The sequence below is a fragment of the Mesoplodon bidens genome (assembly GCF_964165515.1).
Source record: "Mesoplodon bidens genome assembly, chromosome: 19".
NCBI classification, from domain to species: Eukaryota; Metazoa; Chordata; class Mammalia; order Artiodactyla; family Ziphiidae; genus Mesoplodon; species Mesoplodon bidens.
The window spans coordinates 7229812-7249860 of NC_138179.1; the positions used below are offsets into that span (position 1 = coordinate 7229812).

General features: G+C 56.5%; 1 protein-coding gene across 1 annotated transcript in view; it reads right to left on the bottom strand.

The window, feature by feature from the left end:
• Positions 1-2110: 2110 nt before the first annotated feature.
• BCAS3 (BCAS3 microtubule associated cell migration factor) overlaps positions 2111-20049 on the bottom strand; it is a 576449-nt gene continuing 558510 nt past the window's right edge. Inside the window, exon 24 of the mRNA XM_081218975.1 lies at positions 2111-2905. Within this exon, the coding sequence (XP_081075101.1) occupies positions 2757-2905 (149 nt within the window). The 3' untranslated portion in view covers positions 2111-2756. The remainder of the gene's footprint in view (positions 2906-20049) is intronic.

Genomic DNA, 20049 nt, shown 5'->3' on the forward strand with positions numbered 1-20049 from the left:
GACCATCAGAAAACTCAGCAGTGAGAAACCATTTCCAATCTTAGACTGGCAGCTGCCTGCTCTGGCCTCTGCTTGCTTCCAGAGGAGCCGACACTAGTGTTGGACAGAGCGCTGTGCACCTGCATTTACCTTGGGACCACTGGGCCATTTCTCCAATCAGTCCCAGAAAGTGCCCTCCCTCCCTGAGCTGCCACCCCAGCTCCCATCAGCCTCCTCGCAAACCATGAAGGTGTTTTTTCCTCCATCAAGTTGAGAGAAAGTCCATAGTGATTTGCCTGTTGAGCAGGTAGCGCTGTAAGAATCGGGGAGGTCACATGGCTTCCTCAAGGTCACCTGGTCAGGCCACAGTTAGATGCGTGTTCCGACGGCCTCCTAGGGTAATGCCATCGTGGGGGTCTGCTGGGGCTGCTCGGGGTGAGGTGGAGCTTGCCCTGGGTGTTATCTCTAGAGGACAGGAGGCTGGCTGCTCCCGGGCTGGTGGGCAGTAAAGCCCCCCACCCTGGGGCCCAGTCTCACTTCCAGCTGATTACAGGCTGTGGCAGGGTCTATAACCTCTCCAATTAGCCGGGGGCCAGACCCAAGGCCTCTCTGATAACCCCAGCTCCAGTGGCAGCCGCCATGGGGCCAGCTTATCTGGCCTCTCTTATCCTCCCCCTTCCCCCACATACTCAAAGAGTTGCCCTAGCTGTGAGCAGATGAATAACCAGATTGTCCTGCAAGCTCAGCCGGCAAGTCCAGCCCTACACCCACCACTTTCCCTGACTGAAGGAGGCCACAGCTGTTTTGCACCCCCTGGAGGGAAAGGGCTGAGCCAGGGAGGACTCCTGGCTCTAAGCTGCCAGCCGGTCCCCTGCGTGGTTGGAGAGCTCTCCTGGCTGTCCATCTTTGCCCCATCCACGTGCCCTAGGGTGGGTTCAGAGGGCCTGACCCTTCCTTGAGCTTGGACCCATTCCCAAGGAGCCAGGCCATGGCCAGTGAGCATAGGCAATCTGGTGGCACGCCCCTCCCTCCCTCCCTGTCCCCTTTTGACTGAAACACTGCTCTGGCTGGGGTGGGGGGTATGCCAGGCACATCAGTGTCTCCAGTTGGGCTGGAACGGGAAAAGCTGCTATTCCTCCCGCAGCCCCGACTGGGCCCAGGCCTCCTTCCGTTCCCAGCATGCCTCACTCTGGCATGTGATTCCTCACCCCGCAGGTTCCCAGGCAGGAGGGACTGGCTTCAGCCACCCTACGCAGGGCCATCTACTCAGCCTCCAGAGCCGAGTGTGATTCAGGTCCCCCTTCTACTAGCATGCCCAGCTGGTCGGGTGGAGGGCACTGAAGATTTAATCTCTCCTCAGGCGCCAGGGTTGGATGGGGTGCGTGCAAAGGGGGCGGGGGCCCTGGAGCTCCCCCGCTCTGGCTGGATGGCTGGATGGAAAGGCCTGCTTGTTTGTGAACTCAACTCTTCTGTGGCTGTTACATTAAACTTCACCCCAAACCACACCTGGGTCAGTGGGTTTCCTTCAATCCTCCCAGGCCTCTCCGGGGTCTCAGGGAAGGCGGGACTGGGGCTAGCATTCGTCTTCTTCTTGCTCAATACCCCTTTTCACTCCCCCGGCTCCTGTCTCCTTCCTGCCATTCCCTTTAGGTCCAGAATTGGGAGGTGGGAGGGGAACCACATCAGGAACTTGTCATCCAAGGTTCCAGCCAGGTTTCCTGGGAGACCCACCTTCACCTGACCACCCGTCGCCTTCTGAGTTTGAGGAGAGGTAATGACAGGGAGCCTGTCCCAAAGATGAGGCCAGAGTCTTCATCAGGCTCTCCTTCCCACAGCAGCCCAGAAGCACATGCCAAGGACTTCACCAGCCCTGACTGCCACAGCCAGGGAGGGTCCGGGCCTGGGGTGCCCCCAGAACTCAATGGCTCTGGTAACAGGCAAGAAGCTCAGAGAATGGATTGAAGTCCGACCCTAGCCCAGTTCAAGAGTAAACATCCTCATTCTCCTTCCTCCCCCCTCCCTGACTCCCCCTCAGCTGCACGTGTGGAGCAGGGACACACGGTCAGGCCCACAGGACTCTGCTCAGCGCCTGGAGAGGACCCTGACCCCAGCAACTCAGGGCTGGACACCAACTGCAGCGTGATTTATTGAACAAGACGTGCACTTTTTGACAGGGCCTCAGTAACCAGGGTTTCCTTCACTGAACAGTACAGGACCAGGGTAAAAGGGCTTACAGACAAGAAAGACAAATCCTTTCCATGAGCCAAAGGGGAAAGAAAAGAGGAAGGGGGGTTTCTTCTTCCTTCCTCCTTCCCTAATACTCTGGACCTCAGTTCAACGCCAGAAGGAGGTTGGCCAAGGGAAGCTGGGCAGCGTGTGCCAAAGCCAGGAGTGAGCTGGGGCTGTCGCTAAGGGCCACAGTGCCCGCCGGACCACCCACCCTCGCCCCACCCAGGCCCCCCGAGGGTTTGGTTAGAAAATACAAAAGCGGGTCCAATGCAGGACATCCTGTGCAAACGGAGGAGGGGACGGAGCTTCTGCAGAGTCTCTCTCAGCCACGGCCCCGTCGATGGGGGGCAGAGGTCATAGTGAGCCGAGGTGCTTTGGAGAAGGGTCTCTTCTCAATCCAGGGCGGGGTGGGCGGCTGTTGTCACGAAGCTTGGGGAAGGTGGTTGGTAAAAGACGAGCAGAGTCCGAAGGGCAGGACCAGAGGGGGGACTTCTCCCCTCCCTCCAGCAGGTGAGTGGGCCAGCCAGTCAGAAGCAGGTTGCTGGTACCTACGGGAAGCTGGTAGGGAAGAGGCTCAGGGGCTGACTCTCATTGGTGGGCAGTGGAGATCGGTAGCCATCGAAGTTTCTCGGGATGCTGCCGCTGGTGGAACCTGAGCTGTTACTCAGAGTCTCGATGCTTCCCTCTCGCTGTAGTTCTGCAAGACAGAAGAGCGGGCCAGGCCCGGTCAGAGTGCAGTCTTGGGGAGGCGGGGGTAGGCCCTGGGCTGGGCTGCCGGCCTTAAGGCACCGATCTGGGTCCATTTACATCCTTCTGCGGGGGGGGAGGACGGGCTGGGTGGCAGCTCGGATCACAGGGAGGCTCACCCTGAGGAAGGCGAAGCCCCCCTTGGCTGGCGGGCTCCAGTTGCTCCCTCATTGTGGTAGCCCCTTTAGCCAGAAGTATGGCCGCCCTGATGATCTGTCTGGACCACACTGCCATACATGGGGCATGTGCTCAGCCAGCGTGCTCCCCCGACTCCATGAGAGGCTCCTGTCCTGGAGCTACAAGTCTGGCAGGAGGGGAGAAGCCAGGACGTGGGAAGGACCGACGCTTCCCTAAGTGATCTGTCTCCCTCCCCTCCCCTGCCAGGGAGCTTCAACCCTGGCTTAGCCACTCACTTGCTCACTCGTTCTCACCCACACAATCTACCTGCTGGCCAGGCCCCGGTCCATCTGTGGCACCTCTTGGAAAATGTCCTGTTTCCCTTCAGGAGGGAATGCCAGGTTTGAGAGGGGCCTACGTGCCTGGAGGGCCTCCTTTCTCCCTTCCTCTGGGCTCCCGAGTGTCCTGGAGGCCCCCCAGAATGTCTATGCTCAGAGTCAACCTGGGAAGCAGGCAGGGAGGCTCCCATCTCCTCCTGTGCCCCTCTTCCCTGGCATCAACACAGCCACGCTACCACCTTGGATATGGCAACTGGCTCCATCTCGTTCAACTCTGGGCAACTTACTCAACTGCCCCACCATCTCTTGATCCAAGACAAGTACTGGGGTAGGTGGGCTGGGAATAGACTTCCTGGCATACCAAATGCAAGGAAGAGAGAATTACTTCTTGGCTTTTTGAAAGTGGCCAGTTCCTATACCCTTTCCCTCAGAGTGGGCTCTGAGATGTGGGCACACACATACCTGGGCAAACTCTGGGCCCCAAGCCAAGATGTGGTACCCGCAACCTCTCCTTCCCCAAGGTACACCTGCCCGGGACTGAGGGGGTCTTGCGTGTCCACCCCAGGAGCCCAGGACCTCAAAGCAGTCATCTGAAACAGCAAGGTGTGCTCAAATGTTACACTTGTCTGGTCTCTTTTATCTCCAGCCTGCACCTGTTCCCTGGCTCCCTGCCACCATACACACGCAGCACAGCTGGCTTTGGTTAGGGAATGGGTCATGGCCTTTACTCCTGGGCCGGCCATCACCAGTCAGCCAGGAAGTAACCACCGAGCCCCCCCTCCCTGCGGGCGACCCTCAAAGCACCGTGGGGACCCAGTAGAGGCAGCCACAGAACGGGCTGGGGGAGTCTGTGCTGCCCTCCTTCAGAGCAGGCTCCTGGTCCTGTGTGAGGCGTGAGGGGCCCTCAGGCTGCACCAGGCACCACTCCGGGGCCCGGGCCCAGGCTGGAAGGGTGTGTGTGCCTGGACACCAGAACTCCTCAGCAGATGGGGGCTGTGGACACAGGCTACAGGCCTGGGGACGGCCCCTGATCTCCAAGAGACTGGCTGCCCCGTTGGGCCCAACCCTGAGATAAGTCGAGAGTTATCTAGGTGTGGGTTGTCCTCTAGCCTCACCCTCATTTGGCAGTCCAGGCCATTGTGCCGAGAGAGGGACAGGACAGGAAAGCAAAGAACAGGCCCCGGGATTTCTGTATGGAAGCGTCAGGCCAAGGAGTCTGTGGGAGATCTCTGATTCCAGAGGCCCTGGCCCTGGTGCAGGCTGTCCCAGCACTAGGGGGCGCTGGCAGCAGGGCCAGGAGGGCAGGAGACGGGAGCAGTGGCCGCAGCAAGATGAGCGGGGCTTCCTGAGCCTCTGGACACCAGGTCCAAGGAAGAAAGCCCCACATGAAGGAGCAGAAAAGGCCACCAGCATGGGGAAGGTTGGCACCTCTCCGGAGCTGGAAGACAGGCCCGACGTCCTGGAGGCCCAGCGCCGGCACATCCCCACTAACGAGGAAGCCGAGGGGCCGGGGGCCCAGTACCAAGCGTGGCACACCCTCTGCCCCTCAGCACAGGCCTGCCGGGACCCCACCCCACGAGTCTGGGCGGACGCCCGTCCTCCCATCCTGTGACAGTGCAGGGACGGTTGCCAAAGGGACTTACAAGATGAGTTTGCTGCTCTTTGGGGCCAGGTAGAGCCTGAGCTGTCCTGCTCGTGTTTTCTCTTTACCAGTGAGGCCTGGAATGTGAGGGAAGTGGCCCCATCTCCCAGGGCGACCAAGCTCTGGTGACTTTATGTCCCGTACGTCTCCCTGGGCCTCTTCCCTCCTCTCCATGCCCACGGCCACTGCCGGGTTAGGCCTGTGCTTCCTGCCTGGATAAGTTCCAAAGTTCCCTACTGGTCTCCTGACCTCCAGACACCCCTCTCCAAGCCACTGCATCCCAAAGCCGGAGTGTTCTGTCTATAGCACAAACCTCATCTTGCTTTTCCTCCGCTTAAAAATCTTCATCGACTCCTAAGGGTCCTCAGGATAAGGTCTGAACCCCTCAGCTCTATCGAACTGCCTTCCATGACTGACCCGCCCTCCACAAGACCTCACTAACCTCTCCTGTTATTGGATTTGAGGAACCAGTAATGAGCTTGGGCAGTCTGGGCGCCTCTCCAGGCTGCCTTAGGCCTCTGGGCCAGGGCTCATCCAACTTCCTCTGACGGAAAAGCTCTTCCCAGACTCCCTAGGCCCCTAGGGCGCCTACTCATCTTCGAAGCTAAGCGCAAGCACGAGCCTGTGCTGTTGCCCTGGCAGAGCCGGCCAGGCCCCACTGCGCTGTGTACCCACTCCTGCCCCGGGCCCCCTAGCACACTGTGCACCGCCTGCTCACACGCGTGTCTCCATCCAGGTGGAGGGTCTCTCGGGGGCCAGTTCTGTGCTTTCTCTCTGTATTCCCTAGTGCCAACCGCAGGGCCTAGAAAACAGCTGGTGCTCAAAAAACATTTCTCGAATGAATGAGTGAATGATGTGGTAAGGAGATGCGGCGCTTCTTCTGCAGCATGACTACCAGTACAAGCAGCAGGGGCCCGGCTGGGCCTGGGCACTTTCCTACATGCCCGTCAAGCCCCTCTCTCTTCTCGCTGAGACAGGACGATAAGCGTGTGCAGAATCGGATGTGGACGGGGCGTGCACACACGGTTGCCCCTCAGGCCACCCAGCCGCCCAGCCCTCAGAGCAAGCGGCAAACGGAAGTGTGTGGCCTTACTTTCCTCCATCCTGAACACATGCTTTGCTACTGGTGGGTTGCTCACGGACGCTGGGCTGTTGGCATTGTTTTTTTTTTTTTTTCCCCTTGTGAAAAGCAAAGCATTGAGGAACCTTTTGGGAAAAGACCTGGACAACGATGGAGAAGTACACTGATCTCTGCAAGCAGCAGGAGAGGGTGACGGGAGGTGTGGGGAAGTCACACTGGGAGGAGGGTAAGCTTGCAGCAGAATTCTGCAGTGACATCATGTGTAGGGGCCTGGGGACCAGTCTTGGGGGTCCCAGAGATGGAAGTGTCGTGACACAGCCGAGACCCCCTTTGGTGAGGGTGATGGGTGGGGCAAGAGGAGCCGCACATGAACCAGGAGCAGCAGCTGGGGGGAGGGGAGGGAAGGAGCCTCTGGCCCATGCAGTGCCGGATGCGCCTCATGCACGTGGGATGCCAGGAGAGCAAGAGGAGACAGGCAAAGGCTGAGTTTCCGGGGACGCCTCCGGATGTTCTGGCTCAGTGGCCCAGCTTCTGGCTGCCGTCCTCCTCCCCCAATCCTCAGACCCCTGGGTGTGAACAGCTCTCCTGCAGCCGAGGTGGACCTGTGGGGAAAGCCCACCAGAAACCTGCCAGGGCTGCAGGAGAGAGAGCTGGGGGCTCTGTGGTGGGGGACTAAGCAAGCATCCCTGGCAGCCTCCCCACTCAGCAGAAGTAGGTGGATTCTGGCCGGTGGGAAAAAGCTAGCTCTCAAGGAGGCTGCTCTCCAGGCCTCAAAGCAAGGTAGGGGATGAAGAGTAGCTCCTAGACAATGGACTGGACTCGGACAGAAAATCTTATTATGACCTCACATTCTCCAGCGCCTTTGTGCGCCTGGGAGGTGGGTGCTGGTCTCCCCAGCTTGCAGGCAGCAAAACCAAGGAAGAGCAGGAAGCCATTGGCTCTGGGTACACAACTCCCCCACGAGAGAGAACTGGGCCGCTGCAGGCCCCAGGACGGTAATGTGACAACTCCAGAAACTGCTCAGACTGGCGCCGACGCTCACCGCTGGCTGTGTCCACCCATCCCCTGCTGGCTCTGTTTGGAAAATGGCCTGCTGTCCCTGCATGCCCTGGGCCAGGACGGGTAAGCCACCGGGGGTAGGGGGCAGTGGAATGAGCAGCAACCAAAAAGGAGGCGCCTTGGCTCTCATGAAGTGAGCAAAGGACTGAGAACGCTCAGCCCTCGTGTTGCCCCCACTCTCTGTGGAGCCTGGCAAATTTCGAAGGTGGCAGAAGGGGGCAAAGAGGTGGCTGGCCTTGTTAGGGAGAAGCGACCCTGGTTCCCTGGGCGTGTACGCCAACGGAGACCCAGGGAGCCTGTGAGGAGGCGGGAGCTTGGCTGCCCCACCTCGGGCTGGGCCACGCGGGACGAGGGAGCCTGTCTTCCCTCCTTCACTCCACCACCACCCCAGCCCCTCATCTCCCAGCAGGATACTGAGGCCCCTTTGCAAAGGCAGGAGCAGCAGACCGGCTCCTGCGAGCTGTGGGTGGGTGCCGACGAGCAGGGCAGGGCTCCACCCGGGCACAGGCAGAGGATGAGGCTGGAAGGGGACCTTCCACGGCACAGGGGATGGCACGGGGCGGGGGGGCAGGGCACGAGGAAGCCCCTCTCTCTGGCCCTCCCCTCGGGAGTGCCGGTCCCCAAGCCTGCTTCACCCTGGAGGTTCTTCTCCGTGGGACCGTCCTCTCCCCTGGGTACAGACCCTTCACTCCCTTGAGGCCGTCTAATGCCTGGTAAGGCAGGGACTTTTGGGGACAGACCGGGCGCAGGTCTCTCTTCACAGGAACAGTCACTTTACTAAGCGCTATGGTCTTGGTTCCCTGATCCCTGGGGAGGGGGTGAAACGCGGAGGACACAGGCTCTATGTGAGCTCCGGGAGGAGCTGGGGGAGCCCAGGAGGGCAGGAGAGCCCAGGGGGCGAGGGCAGGAGGGAAGTCTTACTTTGGGCTTGACCTTCTCCAGGCCTCCTCCAGGCCGGATGGCAGTGAGGGTGGCTGGCCAATCAGAGACCCCGAGGGAAGCCCCTTTGGCTTCTGGTGGGTGAGGGCGCTGTGGAGGGCCCGTCTCAGGACTTGGCTGAGGAAGGTCTAGTTTCCGGGACCTAATGGGGTCAGTGAAGGTAGTTCTGTGTGTGTGTTTGGGCGGAGGGTCCCTGGGACCCCTGGGGTTCAGTCCCCAGGCCTCCCTGGCACTTCCCTTGCCACAAAAGGAGTAGCATTTACTGCCGGGCCCCTCTGGTGTGCTCAGAGGCTGCAGCCGGCCCAGCTCTGCACACACAGCCTCACGACGCTGCTCATTAAAGGAATTAGCAGAGCGCTTCTACTGGGCCCTGGCTGCAGCCACACACCCCCGTCCCAAGCTAACCACCCAGGCGGCCCGCGGGGAGTAGGATTAGACCCTTGGGGTGGAGTCTTAGGTGGCACCCACTACCCACTTCCAGCAGAGAGGAGGGAGAATGCCCCCCACCCCTACCCCTCAGCCTCAAGGGCCTGAGGAGGGGGGCGGTCAGTGTCGGCCCAGGCTGGGGAGGCAGACGAGGGAAGTGGTTAAGAGCACAGGCTCTGGGCCCTGCTACCTGGGAGATCTGGGGCAAGTTACTCGACCTCTGTGCCTCAGTCTCCTGCGCAGGAGGGTAACAGTGTCTCTTTCATAGTGCGGTCATAGAATTAAATTAAACAATGCATGTAGAGCGCATCATAAAGTGCTTAAAGCTTCCCATCAGCAAACGTGAGTTACTCTTATTGCTGCAATTGTATTAGTGCTTGTGATTATCCACAGGACCTCGGGGTCCCTCTCCATCCTCCCTCCCCAGCAGGTGTCTCTGCCATCCAGGCCCCACCGGTTCGCGCTCCCCCTTCTCCACTGGATCTTGGGAAAGAGTCTTTCTTTTTAATCAAGAAATGGCCTGAAGAGGAAGATGGCAGATATGTGTTTACAGCTTTTCATTTCCGTCCTTGCCTCTTTGAAAATACCCTCTTCCGAGCTGGAAAATAAATTTCCAACCCTGTTGACGTGCATTGATTTTTCCCTCCTGCGTCCACCTCCCAGTTCTCCCCCGTCAGCAGGGCCTGTGGTTAAGCCCCTTGTCTGGGTTGGGCTCAGTGGTACCCCAGGGGAGTGGGTGGCCCCAGAGCACGGAACTGTCAGCCAAACTGCCCCATCTTGCCCAGTGCCTGGCTCAGAGGAGGTCTGCAAACAGAAATGGCTTCCATCCCCTTCTGCGGTGAGGGTTCTGGGCTGGGGGGTTGAGGTCAGGGAGTGGGGTGGGGGGAAGGAGGTCCTCTGAGCAGGAGATGAGCGATTTCTAGCATCTTCCCTGAAGGGGATATACAGAGAGGAGACCAGGGGACCACAGGGCTGCTTCAAGTTCAGCAAGTGGATCTCAACGGGGTCTGCCCCAAGCAATCGACTTTGTCAGCAAGGGGCCTGCCAACAAGGGCCTGGGACCAGCTGTGCAAGCTGGGGCTTGGAGAGAGAGGCGCTAAGGAGGTGGGGGGCTTGACTGCATCCTGCGGGTTCAGGAGGTTTGTCAGCTTCCTGGTGCTGGAACCCGAAGAGATGATCCGGAGGCCAACTAGGGGGTGGACACGGCTAGGGGCTGCTTGTCTTACACCAGCCCTGGGCCTGGAAACGACTGCTCTCTCTCCCAGAGAACAGGAGTGGCTCGGGGAGGTGGGGGTCTCTTCAGGGAGACAGAGATGGAGTTGCCTGAGATGGCTTCTGGAAATCCTGACAGCTCTGTCACGGACCACACTCTGGATTGGAGCCAGCCTCAGCCCCAGGGCACTTTTTAGGAGGTTAAAAGGGCAGCAGTTGAAGGAGGCAGCCGGTAGGGAGGCCGCGACTTTCTTCCCACCCGGACACACCGAACTGAGGCTGCACGGCCCCCCGGCACCTTCCCTTTTCCTGTCTCCTCAGCCCTGCCGTATCCCACCCTCAGGCACCCCCCTCAGGCTCCAGAGCCCGCAGAGAGGCCAACAGACCAGGGATCCTCTTCTTCCACCAACACCAGGTCTTGGAAGGATGGGGGCTGGGGGGTAGGGCTGAGGAGGTATCACCTTTCTCCTCCAGCAGGGGTTTTTATTCCCCTCCCAGGCACACTTGTGGGAGGAAGGAGCGCAGTTTCTCAAAGCTGAGGGGCTGAGGATGAAAAGGCCCCTCCGAGTTCAGATCATGGGAATCCTGGGCTGGGTGATGGAATGAGGGAGTGGATGAGAAGACAGCTAACAATGGCCTGGGTCTCTCCAGGGCTTCACACCTACGTCTGAGCACAGAGCCCTGGCCCACTGATTCCACCTACTTCTGGTCATCTCACTGCACACTCAGCCTGGGGTCCCTGAGAGCTTGTGCCAGTGGCCCAAGTCCTGCAGCCGGTGGGCAGGTACACGCCTTCCCTCCTGGCAGGAGTCTCTTCCAACCCACAGGGCTCCCACAAACACGCTTTCTTATCTCCTCGCCCAGCTCTTGTTCCTGACCCCCGCAGGTACTGAGACCCAGAACGTCACAGGATGAGGCCAAGGCTACGTGGCCTGCCTTGCCCCTCACCCACCCCTCCCCCGCTGCCAGCTCCAAACATTAAGGGCAAATATCTGCTGCTTGTGGCTCAGGTACCTGGAATTGTGTCCCTTGGCCACTGGGGCCACGCACAGCTGCCTAATAACCTCAGGGTTTTGGGGGGAGACCTGAGGCCTCAAGGAGACCTCAGACCCTTCTGGGCATCCACTGGCCCCTCCCTGGAAGGTGAAAGTCATAACCAATACCTGGAAAGGATGGCTGAGGAAACTGGCAGGTGGAGAGAGCCCTCTCTGTGCCTTAGGCTCCAGCCAGAAAAACTGGGGAAAAGGCACATCACCTGGCTTCCCTCCAACAGGAAAGGTCCTTAGGCCTCTGGAAACCCTATTCATGACAGCAGGCCAGTCTGGCATTAATACACGAGACAGGGGCATAGAGGTAGGCTAGGTCCCGAATTCCTGGCGGGTCCAGTGGGGATGACAGGAGAGGAGCATGCTGGAATGTTGGGGAAGGGAGACTCAAAGTAGAAAAAAGAGGGGGAGGGATGCAGGCTGAAGACTGAGGAAGGACATCCTCCATCCCCCACCCCCCTTCCCCTGGAGCCAGCTGCGCGCGCGCGCGCGCGCGCGCGTGTGTGTGTGTGTGCGTGCGTGCGTGTGTGTGTGCTGGGGGTGGAGAAGGGAGCACAGCATCTGAGATCCAGGCAGAGCAGCTCACAACCCAGCCCCGGATCCCTTCCCAGACTTAGGTGGTATTTGCCAGAGGGTAGGCTGGCCTGTCTGGGGGATGGAGCCTTTCCCCGGGTCCCTCCTACAACAGCCATGATAGGGCACCAACCCCAGCCAGGGCAAGACCAGAAAGGCTGCCACAACCCGCTCCCAGGCAACCCCTGTGACCCAAGCCCTCTCAAGTCTGGGCTTAAGGAGAAGAGAGCAGGATCACCCACCCAGGTCACCTCGACCAGTACCCCATGTGTGGGGACCCTCTCGGTGTCACTACATCTGTCTAACTTTAAATCCTGACCCAGGCAGAGTATGTCCTGTCACAGCGTATTACACTTGGGGATGGCAAAGGCTGAGCTGACCTGGCTCACGGGTCCCTGGTTTTGAGTGATGTGATAAATGTGGCTGAAACCATGCTTGAGATCAGCCAGATGTAGGAGCAGCCTCGAGCTGCCCCTCCCTGTGGACGTCGAGGAGGAGGACGCGCTCTAGCCCCAGTTCTGGCGCCGACGTGCTGAATGACCCGGGCAAGTTGCTTCACTTCTCGTCTGCATCACCGTCTGTCGGGCAGGAGGGGAGGGGCTGCTCTGCAGACCTCACGGGGCGTGTGAGGCTCTAAAGAGATGAGGATGTGAATGTGCTTCAGGAAGCAGGATACGCCCGGAGCGCGTGGGAGAGACCACTCGCACTGCAGTGGGGTCCTGGGTAGAAAGCTGGGGTTGCCATCTCCGATGCTTCAGCAGGCTGGGGCCCTTGGAGAAGCGGTCCTCGCCCAGGAGGGCCCGAAATGCCCCCTCTAGCTCCAGGCCAGCAGCACAACACGGGGGGCAGAGCTGCGGCCGATGCCATCTGAGGTAGACGCGGGGGGCAGCGTGGCGGTAGAGGACGCCCAGCCAGGTGCTGGACGGGCCTCCTTTGTATGCGTCTGCATATGGGGCCCCGCGAACCTGCCCACTCAGCATGGCTCTGGGGAGGACACAGAGCTTGGAAACTGTCCCAGGGAACCAGGTGTCCGGCAGCCGGCCTCGACCTTCCTGCCTCCCGAAGTCCAGCCTTGAAGCTCGGAAGACCCCACCGAGCTCCCGGGCGGGGTCTTCCCGAGCCGCCCTCCGGGGCTGTGAGACAGCGCAGGGGCCCGTGGACCACAGGAGAGATGCTGCTCCTTGAACACGGCCGGCCTGATGGGCTCGAGCCACATCTGGTTCTCATTCAAATGTCCAAATGTAATTAAATTCTCTCCGATGCAGCGGAAGAGTTGGGTAAGATGTGGCTTTCCCCCTTCCATCAAGGTTAAGAAATCACCATCATCTCTCATTCCATGGGCTGACCCAGTCTCCTCCCTGCCACTCATCTGTCCCGTTCTGTACAGTTAAGGCCTGTGCCCTGATCTGTTTTCTACAGCTGATGGGGCTGGGCCCGTGCCGCGCCCTCCCCCACACTGTCCCACTTACACACTTGAGATGACGGCCAGCTGAGGCCAAAGCAGCAGGCTCGCTTTGACTGAGCAAGTCGGTGTTCTGTGGGCTGGGCAGGGGCGGGGAGGTGAGCGGCCCTGGGGACACGGCTGCCGAACCCAGGCTCGCCTCGGGGACACACCAGTGTCCTCCTTCCACTGCCTAGATGCATCTTGTCACACCCTGCTGAGGGATCCCCTCTCTGTAGTTTCTCACAACAGGATGCACTCGAGAGCCTCTGGCCTGGCCCTAGAGCCCTCTATGGGAAATGGAGCCTCTCACAGTCAGGGCAGGGCAAGGCAGCCTGCCTGCCCCTATGCACGGAGGAGAGGAGGGAGGCATGAAAGCAGAGGAATGGAGAAGGCCAGGAGCGGCCTGGGAGCCGTCTCCAGGAGTCCCTGGGACCTCCACGTCTCACAGGATTGCTGGTCATTTCTGGCCTGTCGGGGCTCCGAACGGGTTAACGGGCAGCACGGTCCAAGGTGCCAGCCTCGGTGAGACGGAGGGTGGCCCACTCAATAGAAAGGAGGCACACTCACCCGAGGCCTCGGTGCCTCTCCCCAGCCTCCCGTTCAGGACTTCCCTGAATTCAAGCAGAACATCCCCTAGACAGGCTGCCTTTTCCAGCTTCCCTTCCCAACTGAGTATCTTCAGTTTATGGCTTATTTTTACTTAGGGATTTATGACTTTCATGGTAATGGGTTCCATGCTACTTCCTCTATGTCTATTTTTCTAATCTTTGTGGTATAGGCTTTACGAGAGCTTCTTAATAAGTCGGGGTAGTATTCTTTTTGAAACAAACTGTCCTGCAAGTTAATGACTTAGAGTGGGTGTGGATGCTCCCCAGAGACAAGTGGGGGCTGGGGAGGGGATAACCAGGGTGGGGGTAGATAAGACTCTTCTAGATTAAATACAGGTACCTTTAAGACTCTTGGCCAGCTCCTGGACCAGAGTCCCCCAGGCTACCCACCAACATCCCTATCTGAGATCTAGGACCACTTTTAGGCACACGTGGCACTTCCACACCAAAGAGTACTCACCCTGGAGATGGGCACAGCACACAGCAATCCCGACATTGCTGACCTGACTCTAAATAGGGAACGTTTTGTATATTTGTTTCCAAGTGGTAAACTTTAGTTTAGTAATGGATTTAATTTGATTGCTTGGTGGCATTACTGCCAAGGCCATAGGGCTGGTGCCTTCCTATCTGTGAAGGTTTTAAGGGAATGAACCTAGCTCTTAGTTCCATTGTCCTAGGCCAAGCTTAGCTAAGACAGTGGTGATGGGGTCAAGGTCTCTGTTGCCTCTGTTAGGGTCCCAGCCTATGATCTTGACCCCATAGGCGCGAGTCTCGATTAATTGCTGCGGTGCCGCCTGTGCAGATGAAAAAGCTGGGCGGATACACAAAGGCGGATATTGCCTTTGTGCTCTGGCCACAGACTGGCTGCTGGTGCCGGGGCTCTCTATTCATTATTCAATTCAGCTCGCTCAGACGAGCCTTTCCATTTGCTCCTCCAGGAGAAATAACAAATCTAGAAATGCAATTCCACTTTGCTGTATTACGATATTGATTGGCCCGGCGAGCGGGAGCGCATTTGCTCTGTCAGTCCCCCTGTGGGCAGGAAGGGGTTAACCAAATGTTTATCACAAGGCTGGCTTCAGAGTTGAAAGTAATGTGATCAGTCATGAATTTTGTGTTACATTAGGTTGTATAAATGGACAGACAAGCGCAGACAACAAGTGGCCAGGAGTCGGGGCTAATCTAATGATGTAAAAATAGAGACAACACCAATTATACTAGGGGCCAGCTCCAGGCTCCTGCAGGGACTGCAAATGAATAGGTACAAATCAAATTACTCACTAATAGACGCACTACAAGAGGGGCAGTCAATGGTAAATGCATTAGAGCCTAGTGACCTCTCTGCTCTGCACAGCAGAATCCGAAAATTTGACTTCCATCTTAAAAGTGGGGGGCAGGGAGTGAGGTTCTCAAAGAAACTCTTGTTGGGGAAAGCACGGCGGCTACTCCCCACCCCAAACCGGTCCCTCGCCAGAAGGTACCTCCTGTCTGAGCCGACCTCTTGCCCTCACTCCAATGCCTCCTGAAGCCTGAGCACCGGGGCAGGGGCGGGGGGTGCCTCTTGAGGGACCAAAAGAGCAGTGGATGAAGCCCTGCACGTAGGCAAAGACAGGAAGTTACATACCAACACACTTCACAGCCACGTGCCTCTCAGGGGTGATGGTTTTTACTGCTATGTCAAGGGCTGTGTCCGTATTGAAAATAAAATATTTCTTTAAAGAGGATCACAACATGGACCTTTCAGAGAGCAGCCGGTGCCGAGATCAAAGGGAGTAGGTACGAAAATCTGGTTTGACCACTGAGTGCTTTGCAGGGAGTGCTCGTGGTCTGTTCCGAGGCACAGCGCAGGCAGGGCTTTATCTATGTCTCGCCAGCCTGAACGGGTCTGTCCTTCCCTCTGTTCCTTCTCCCAGTCCTGCCTTCGCCCTTACAAGGGAATGGGAGCAGGGAAGGATGTGGAATTACCACCAGCACTTGTGCAGCCCCTCAGGTTTTCTTCCTCCCTCTCGGGTTCTATGAATGTGGAAACCAGGCCTCAAGTTCCAAGCTGCTTGGCAGTGCTGCTGGGCTGCTCAGAGAAGGCTCACGGAGACGTGCTCAAATGCATGAACCATATGCTTAGATTCAGCTCCCAGTGGCTTGGGGAAGAATAAAGTATGAGACCAAAGGACCCAGGGCCAGGCCCGGACGGAAGCGGGGGCGGGGGGTGTGTCTGGTAGGCTCGGCCCACCTGCTTCTCCCCACAACCCACCCCTAAGGCAAACACCAGTCACATACATCAAAGTGGAGATGGCAAGCTGGTCCTGGCCAACTGGAGATGATGGGAAACGGCCAGAAAAATGAGCCCCCTGGCCCCAACCTGGCAGGGGCGGGGGCAGGCACAGCAGGGAAAAAATCATCCTGAACAAATGAAGCAACTGGATGTCAATTCTCCCCAAACTCAATTAAGCATACAGAGGGGTGGGACTGCAAGCTATCGGGCTACACTAAATAAAACATATGTGGGGGGAATCGGGGTAGGTCTGGGAAGCCTGGTGCCGGGGGATTCTGCCAGGACATTTTAAAATGCTTTCTGTGGTGGGCCTGCAGGTCCCTGGGGGCAGGGGTGGGGTTCAAAGAGAAGTGGGCAGGAAGCAATCACCAAATGTCAGAGGTTAGACAGCTGACTCTGGGGTGGGTACTCGGAAACGCCTCCTTCCGTACATGCAATCTGATGGGCATGGCTTGGCTTCCTTCGTACAGGACGCTTTTGCTTCAAGAGCCCAGGCTCTGGATTCCTAAAGGGTCAGAGGGCCATTTCCAACTTTCATTTTCTGTGTGTCTGTTTGTCTTTCCTCTGTCACCAGCCATCCCGCCTGGGTGGGGGGGGGGCGTCGAAATACCTCAGGCCACCTTCTGAGCCAGTAGAGGTCCAGAGGCAGGAGCAGAAGGGGAAGGTGGGTATCTAACCATCCATGACTGTGCTCAGCTCTGTTCAGATCTCACACCTCGCAGAAAGGTCAACGGTTAAAGGTGAATTCTCTGGCAGAGGAGGAGGAACGGAGCGAAAGCCTCCCGTTTGTTAACCATTTACCCGTGTTCATGTCTTCAGGGAAGGGCCCTTATCTGGGGGTCCAACGGCCCTTCTCCACCCCTTGTCCAAGCCTGTCCGTTTTCCACAGGAATCCCTGCTTCCATGTGGGGCAACACCTGGAAAGGGGACTCTGAAGATTCACTGATGAGGTCACATGGGCACTTCCTCCTTGTAGACAGGAATCAGTGTGCTTTGGTTGAAGAATTCAAAGAAGACTTTGGGCAACTGAGACATGCACAGAGGAGCTTCTCAGCCCTAAACTTCCATTACAGCTCTGCCTTTGCCCGGGGCTTCCAGCGGCCTTAGGGGAAAAGGAGAGAGGGATGGAGGAGGGAGAAACTAACTGTCTAGAACTGGCCAGAAACGGACAAGTGTGTCTTTTAAACACAATCCTTCTTTCCATTGCTCTGACTGGCTTTCATTTACCTCTCAGGAGCCACGAAAACCCACCCAGTCATTCAGCAAACATTAACTGGGGCTCAGCTTGGCTCTTGTCCCAGTGCTAGATGCTGGGCAGGGAAAGGCTGGTGGTTAGAGGTAACAAAGAGGAATCGGACTCAGTCCGAGGAAACGGAATTGGGCTAAGACACACAGTATGGCTGAGGGACGGGCTGAAGAGACCACCAGAGTTGAGCCTTGCCCCAGTGGGATGGAGAAGGGAATCCGCCATGGCTAGTTAGTGGAAACGGCAGCATGTACTACCTGCCCAGGGCCAAGTGTCCAGTGAGTAGGCGATGCAGAAATTCAGAGAAAGCTTCAGACGTGAGATTTAAGCTTGGTCTAAAAAGGTGACCGGGCAGTGGGTGAGGGCAGCAGGCCCCAGAACAGAGCCAGGTCAGCAGTGCCATGTGCTGGGGATGATGGGTGAGGGTGTCTGCATGGAATATGAATAAGGGGCGACTGTGGAAGGGAAGTGGGGGAGCAGGCTGGAAAGGAAAGTGAGGAAGGCCTGTAAGAGACTTGAAATATCACAGCAAGGAGCCCAGGCTGTCACGTGTGGGCCCTGGGCTGTTGTGAAGAGGGAAACAGGACAGGCAGAGGAGACCCTGACCGTAAGGATGCCTTCCTTTTCTGGGTCTCCCTTCTCGGGAATAATATGTAGGAGTGATTGATAAACCCCTCGGACCAGGTGACAGGATCTTAAGAACTGGAAATTCTTCCTGGACATCTCCTTTTTTTGTTTTGTTTTTATAAATTTATTTATTTTATTTTTGGCTGCGTTGGGTCTTTGTTGCCGCACGTGGGCTTTCTTTAGTTGCGGCAAGCGGGGGCTACTCTTCGTTGTGGTGCGCGGGCTTCTCATTGTGGTGGCTTCTCTTGTTGCGGAGCACAAGCTCTAGGCGCGCGGGCTCAGTAGTTGTGGCACGTGGGCTCAGTAGTTGTGGCTCGTGGGCTCTAGAGTGCAGGCTCAGTAGTTGTGGCACACGGGCTTAGTTGCTCCGTGGCCTGTGGGATCTTCCTGGACCAGGGCTTGAACCCGTGTCCCCTGCACTGGCAGGAGGATTCTTAACCACTGCACTACCAGGGAAGCCCTGGATATCTCCTTTTAATTCCACATGTCTTAGTTATGATTTCACTTCAAAGCTTTAACTTTTCCTCCTTTGTACATCGCAGAGAGGAACGTCTACCCAGTGGTGGTGTGACGACTGTAGGATGCTCACACGGTTAGCATATGGAATCGGAGGCGTAGAAGCCGTTTGGGAGGTGGCAGCCGTGAGGACAAAGGAGAGGAGGAAACGAGGCAAGCGAAGCGCTCGGCGCAGGGAACAGCGGCCAGGACATCACGGGAACAGGAGGCCAACATTTCCTGCACCTCCTGTCTTCCCTCTCCCTTGGCCTTAGACAGGAAGAAAGTGAGCTGAGAGAGGGAAAGCTTTATTCCCTGGAGGGCCGGCACTGTGCCCAGGGGCACCTCCAGAGAGCCCATCTGCCTGCAGCGGCCCCGGAGAGAAGGTGAGGGCCTAGTGAGGAGGTGGCTGAGAGGAGCCCCTGAAAGCATTTTGTAGAGGCACCGAAGAAGGCGAGAAAATCCAGGGCCCGACTAGGTGAAGCAGAGGAAAGTCCCTAGGGGACTGGCTCAGTTGCTTCCATGACAGTGCTTGCCTGAGAGTAGGGACGTTTAAAAGATACGAGAATTCATTCACTGCCCCATGCCTGCAGTTACTGTCATGTGATCATGTGGCACCCTGAGATGGAAGGGGGCTGACACGGCTCCTACTGGAAATGCAGCCTTGGCACGAAAATGTTCCCAGCCCTCAGCAATGAGGCAAGCAGGAGTTCCAAGGCCCATTGGAAGAGCTAATCCTAGAGGTAGGATAGAGGGTCCAACATATGGGTTATTTGTTTTGGGGTGCCCATCTGGTCAACTCCAGGAGCGATAGCTAAAATTTATTGAGATCTTAATTCTCACAGTCCTGAAATGAAAGATATTAGCATGCACACACAAAAATAGTGCTTTTAGTTCATCTTTTTGCAAAATGTAGGTAGTCAATGGACTTTGTTAATGGATATTTGTTAATTCACTTATTGATATTAGTTAATTCACTTATTGAATGGATATTTGTTAACTCACTTATTGAACCCTTCCTGTGACCATTTAAAAGCTGTGTATACTGTTCAAAATGTGCTTTCCATATTAAGGAGGAAAAAAGGTACAGCCCTTTCAAAAAGTAAAAGTAGTTTCTGACAGAAATCTTGGAAGGCCTTTAGCTGAAAATAATCTCACAGCCTTTTCTGCTGAGTAATTACTATACATGCAGGACAACTCAGAGGATTTAGCAGGGTAAACTAGAGCGCTGCTTTCCAAACTGTAGATCGCAATTCATCGATGTATTGTAAAATCAGTTTAGTGAGTCAGGACTGCATTAAAAAAAATGTATACAGCTGATTCACATCATTGTACAGCAGAAACTAACACAGCATTGCACAGCAACTATACCCCAATTTTTAAAAAAATGAAATAAAATAGTACTAGAGTGTCCTGCCTATACTATTGTTTTCTGAAAGTTTTATATATTTGAGCAAGGAAGTAAATGTATTTCTGATGGAAGGTAAGAGGTAAAGATTGAGCCCCCAGTGTGATCCCCATGAGTAGCTGCTTCTGGACTAGGACAGAATCTGTTAAAGAGACTCTAGACAGAAAAGGATGAGCCTCTTTCCTACCCTTAGGGCTGTGATCATAAAGGAGAATGAAGCAGCGTTCCCAGGACTGCAGGAAGCCACAGTCATGGGGAAGAGTCAGTCCCCCTTGACCTTGACTGCTGACTTAGTGAGCTCTTAAGAGTCAACAGCAGCAAAGCGAGGCTGCCTGCAACAGAGATGTGTCAATACTTTAAACAGCTGGTCAGGACCTGTGAATTAGGCCTAGGGCTTTTGCTATTGGATGTGGGAGAAAGCCAAAAAAAGAAAAACAAGGTTTAGCTAAATAGTGATTGAAAGAGTTAAAGTGAAAATAAACTTAATATGTGTCCAGGTGTTTATGAAAATTTTGGGGGTATTAGGTTATACCTTTACTTAGACACAAAACAACTGGAATA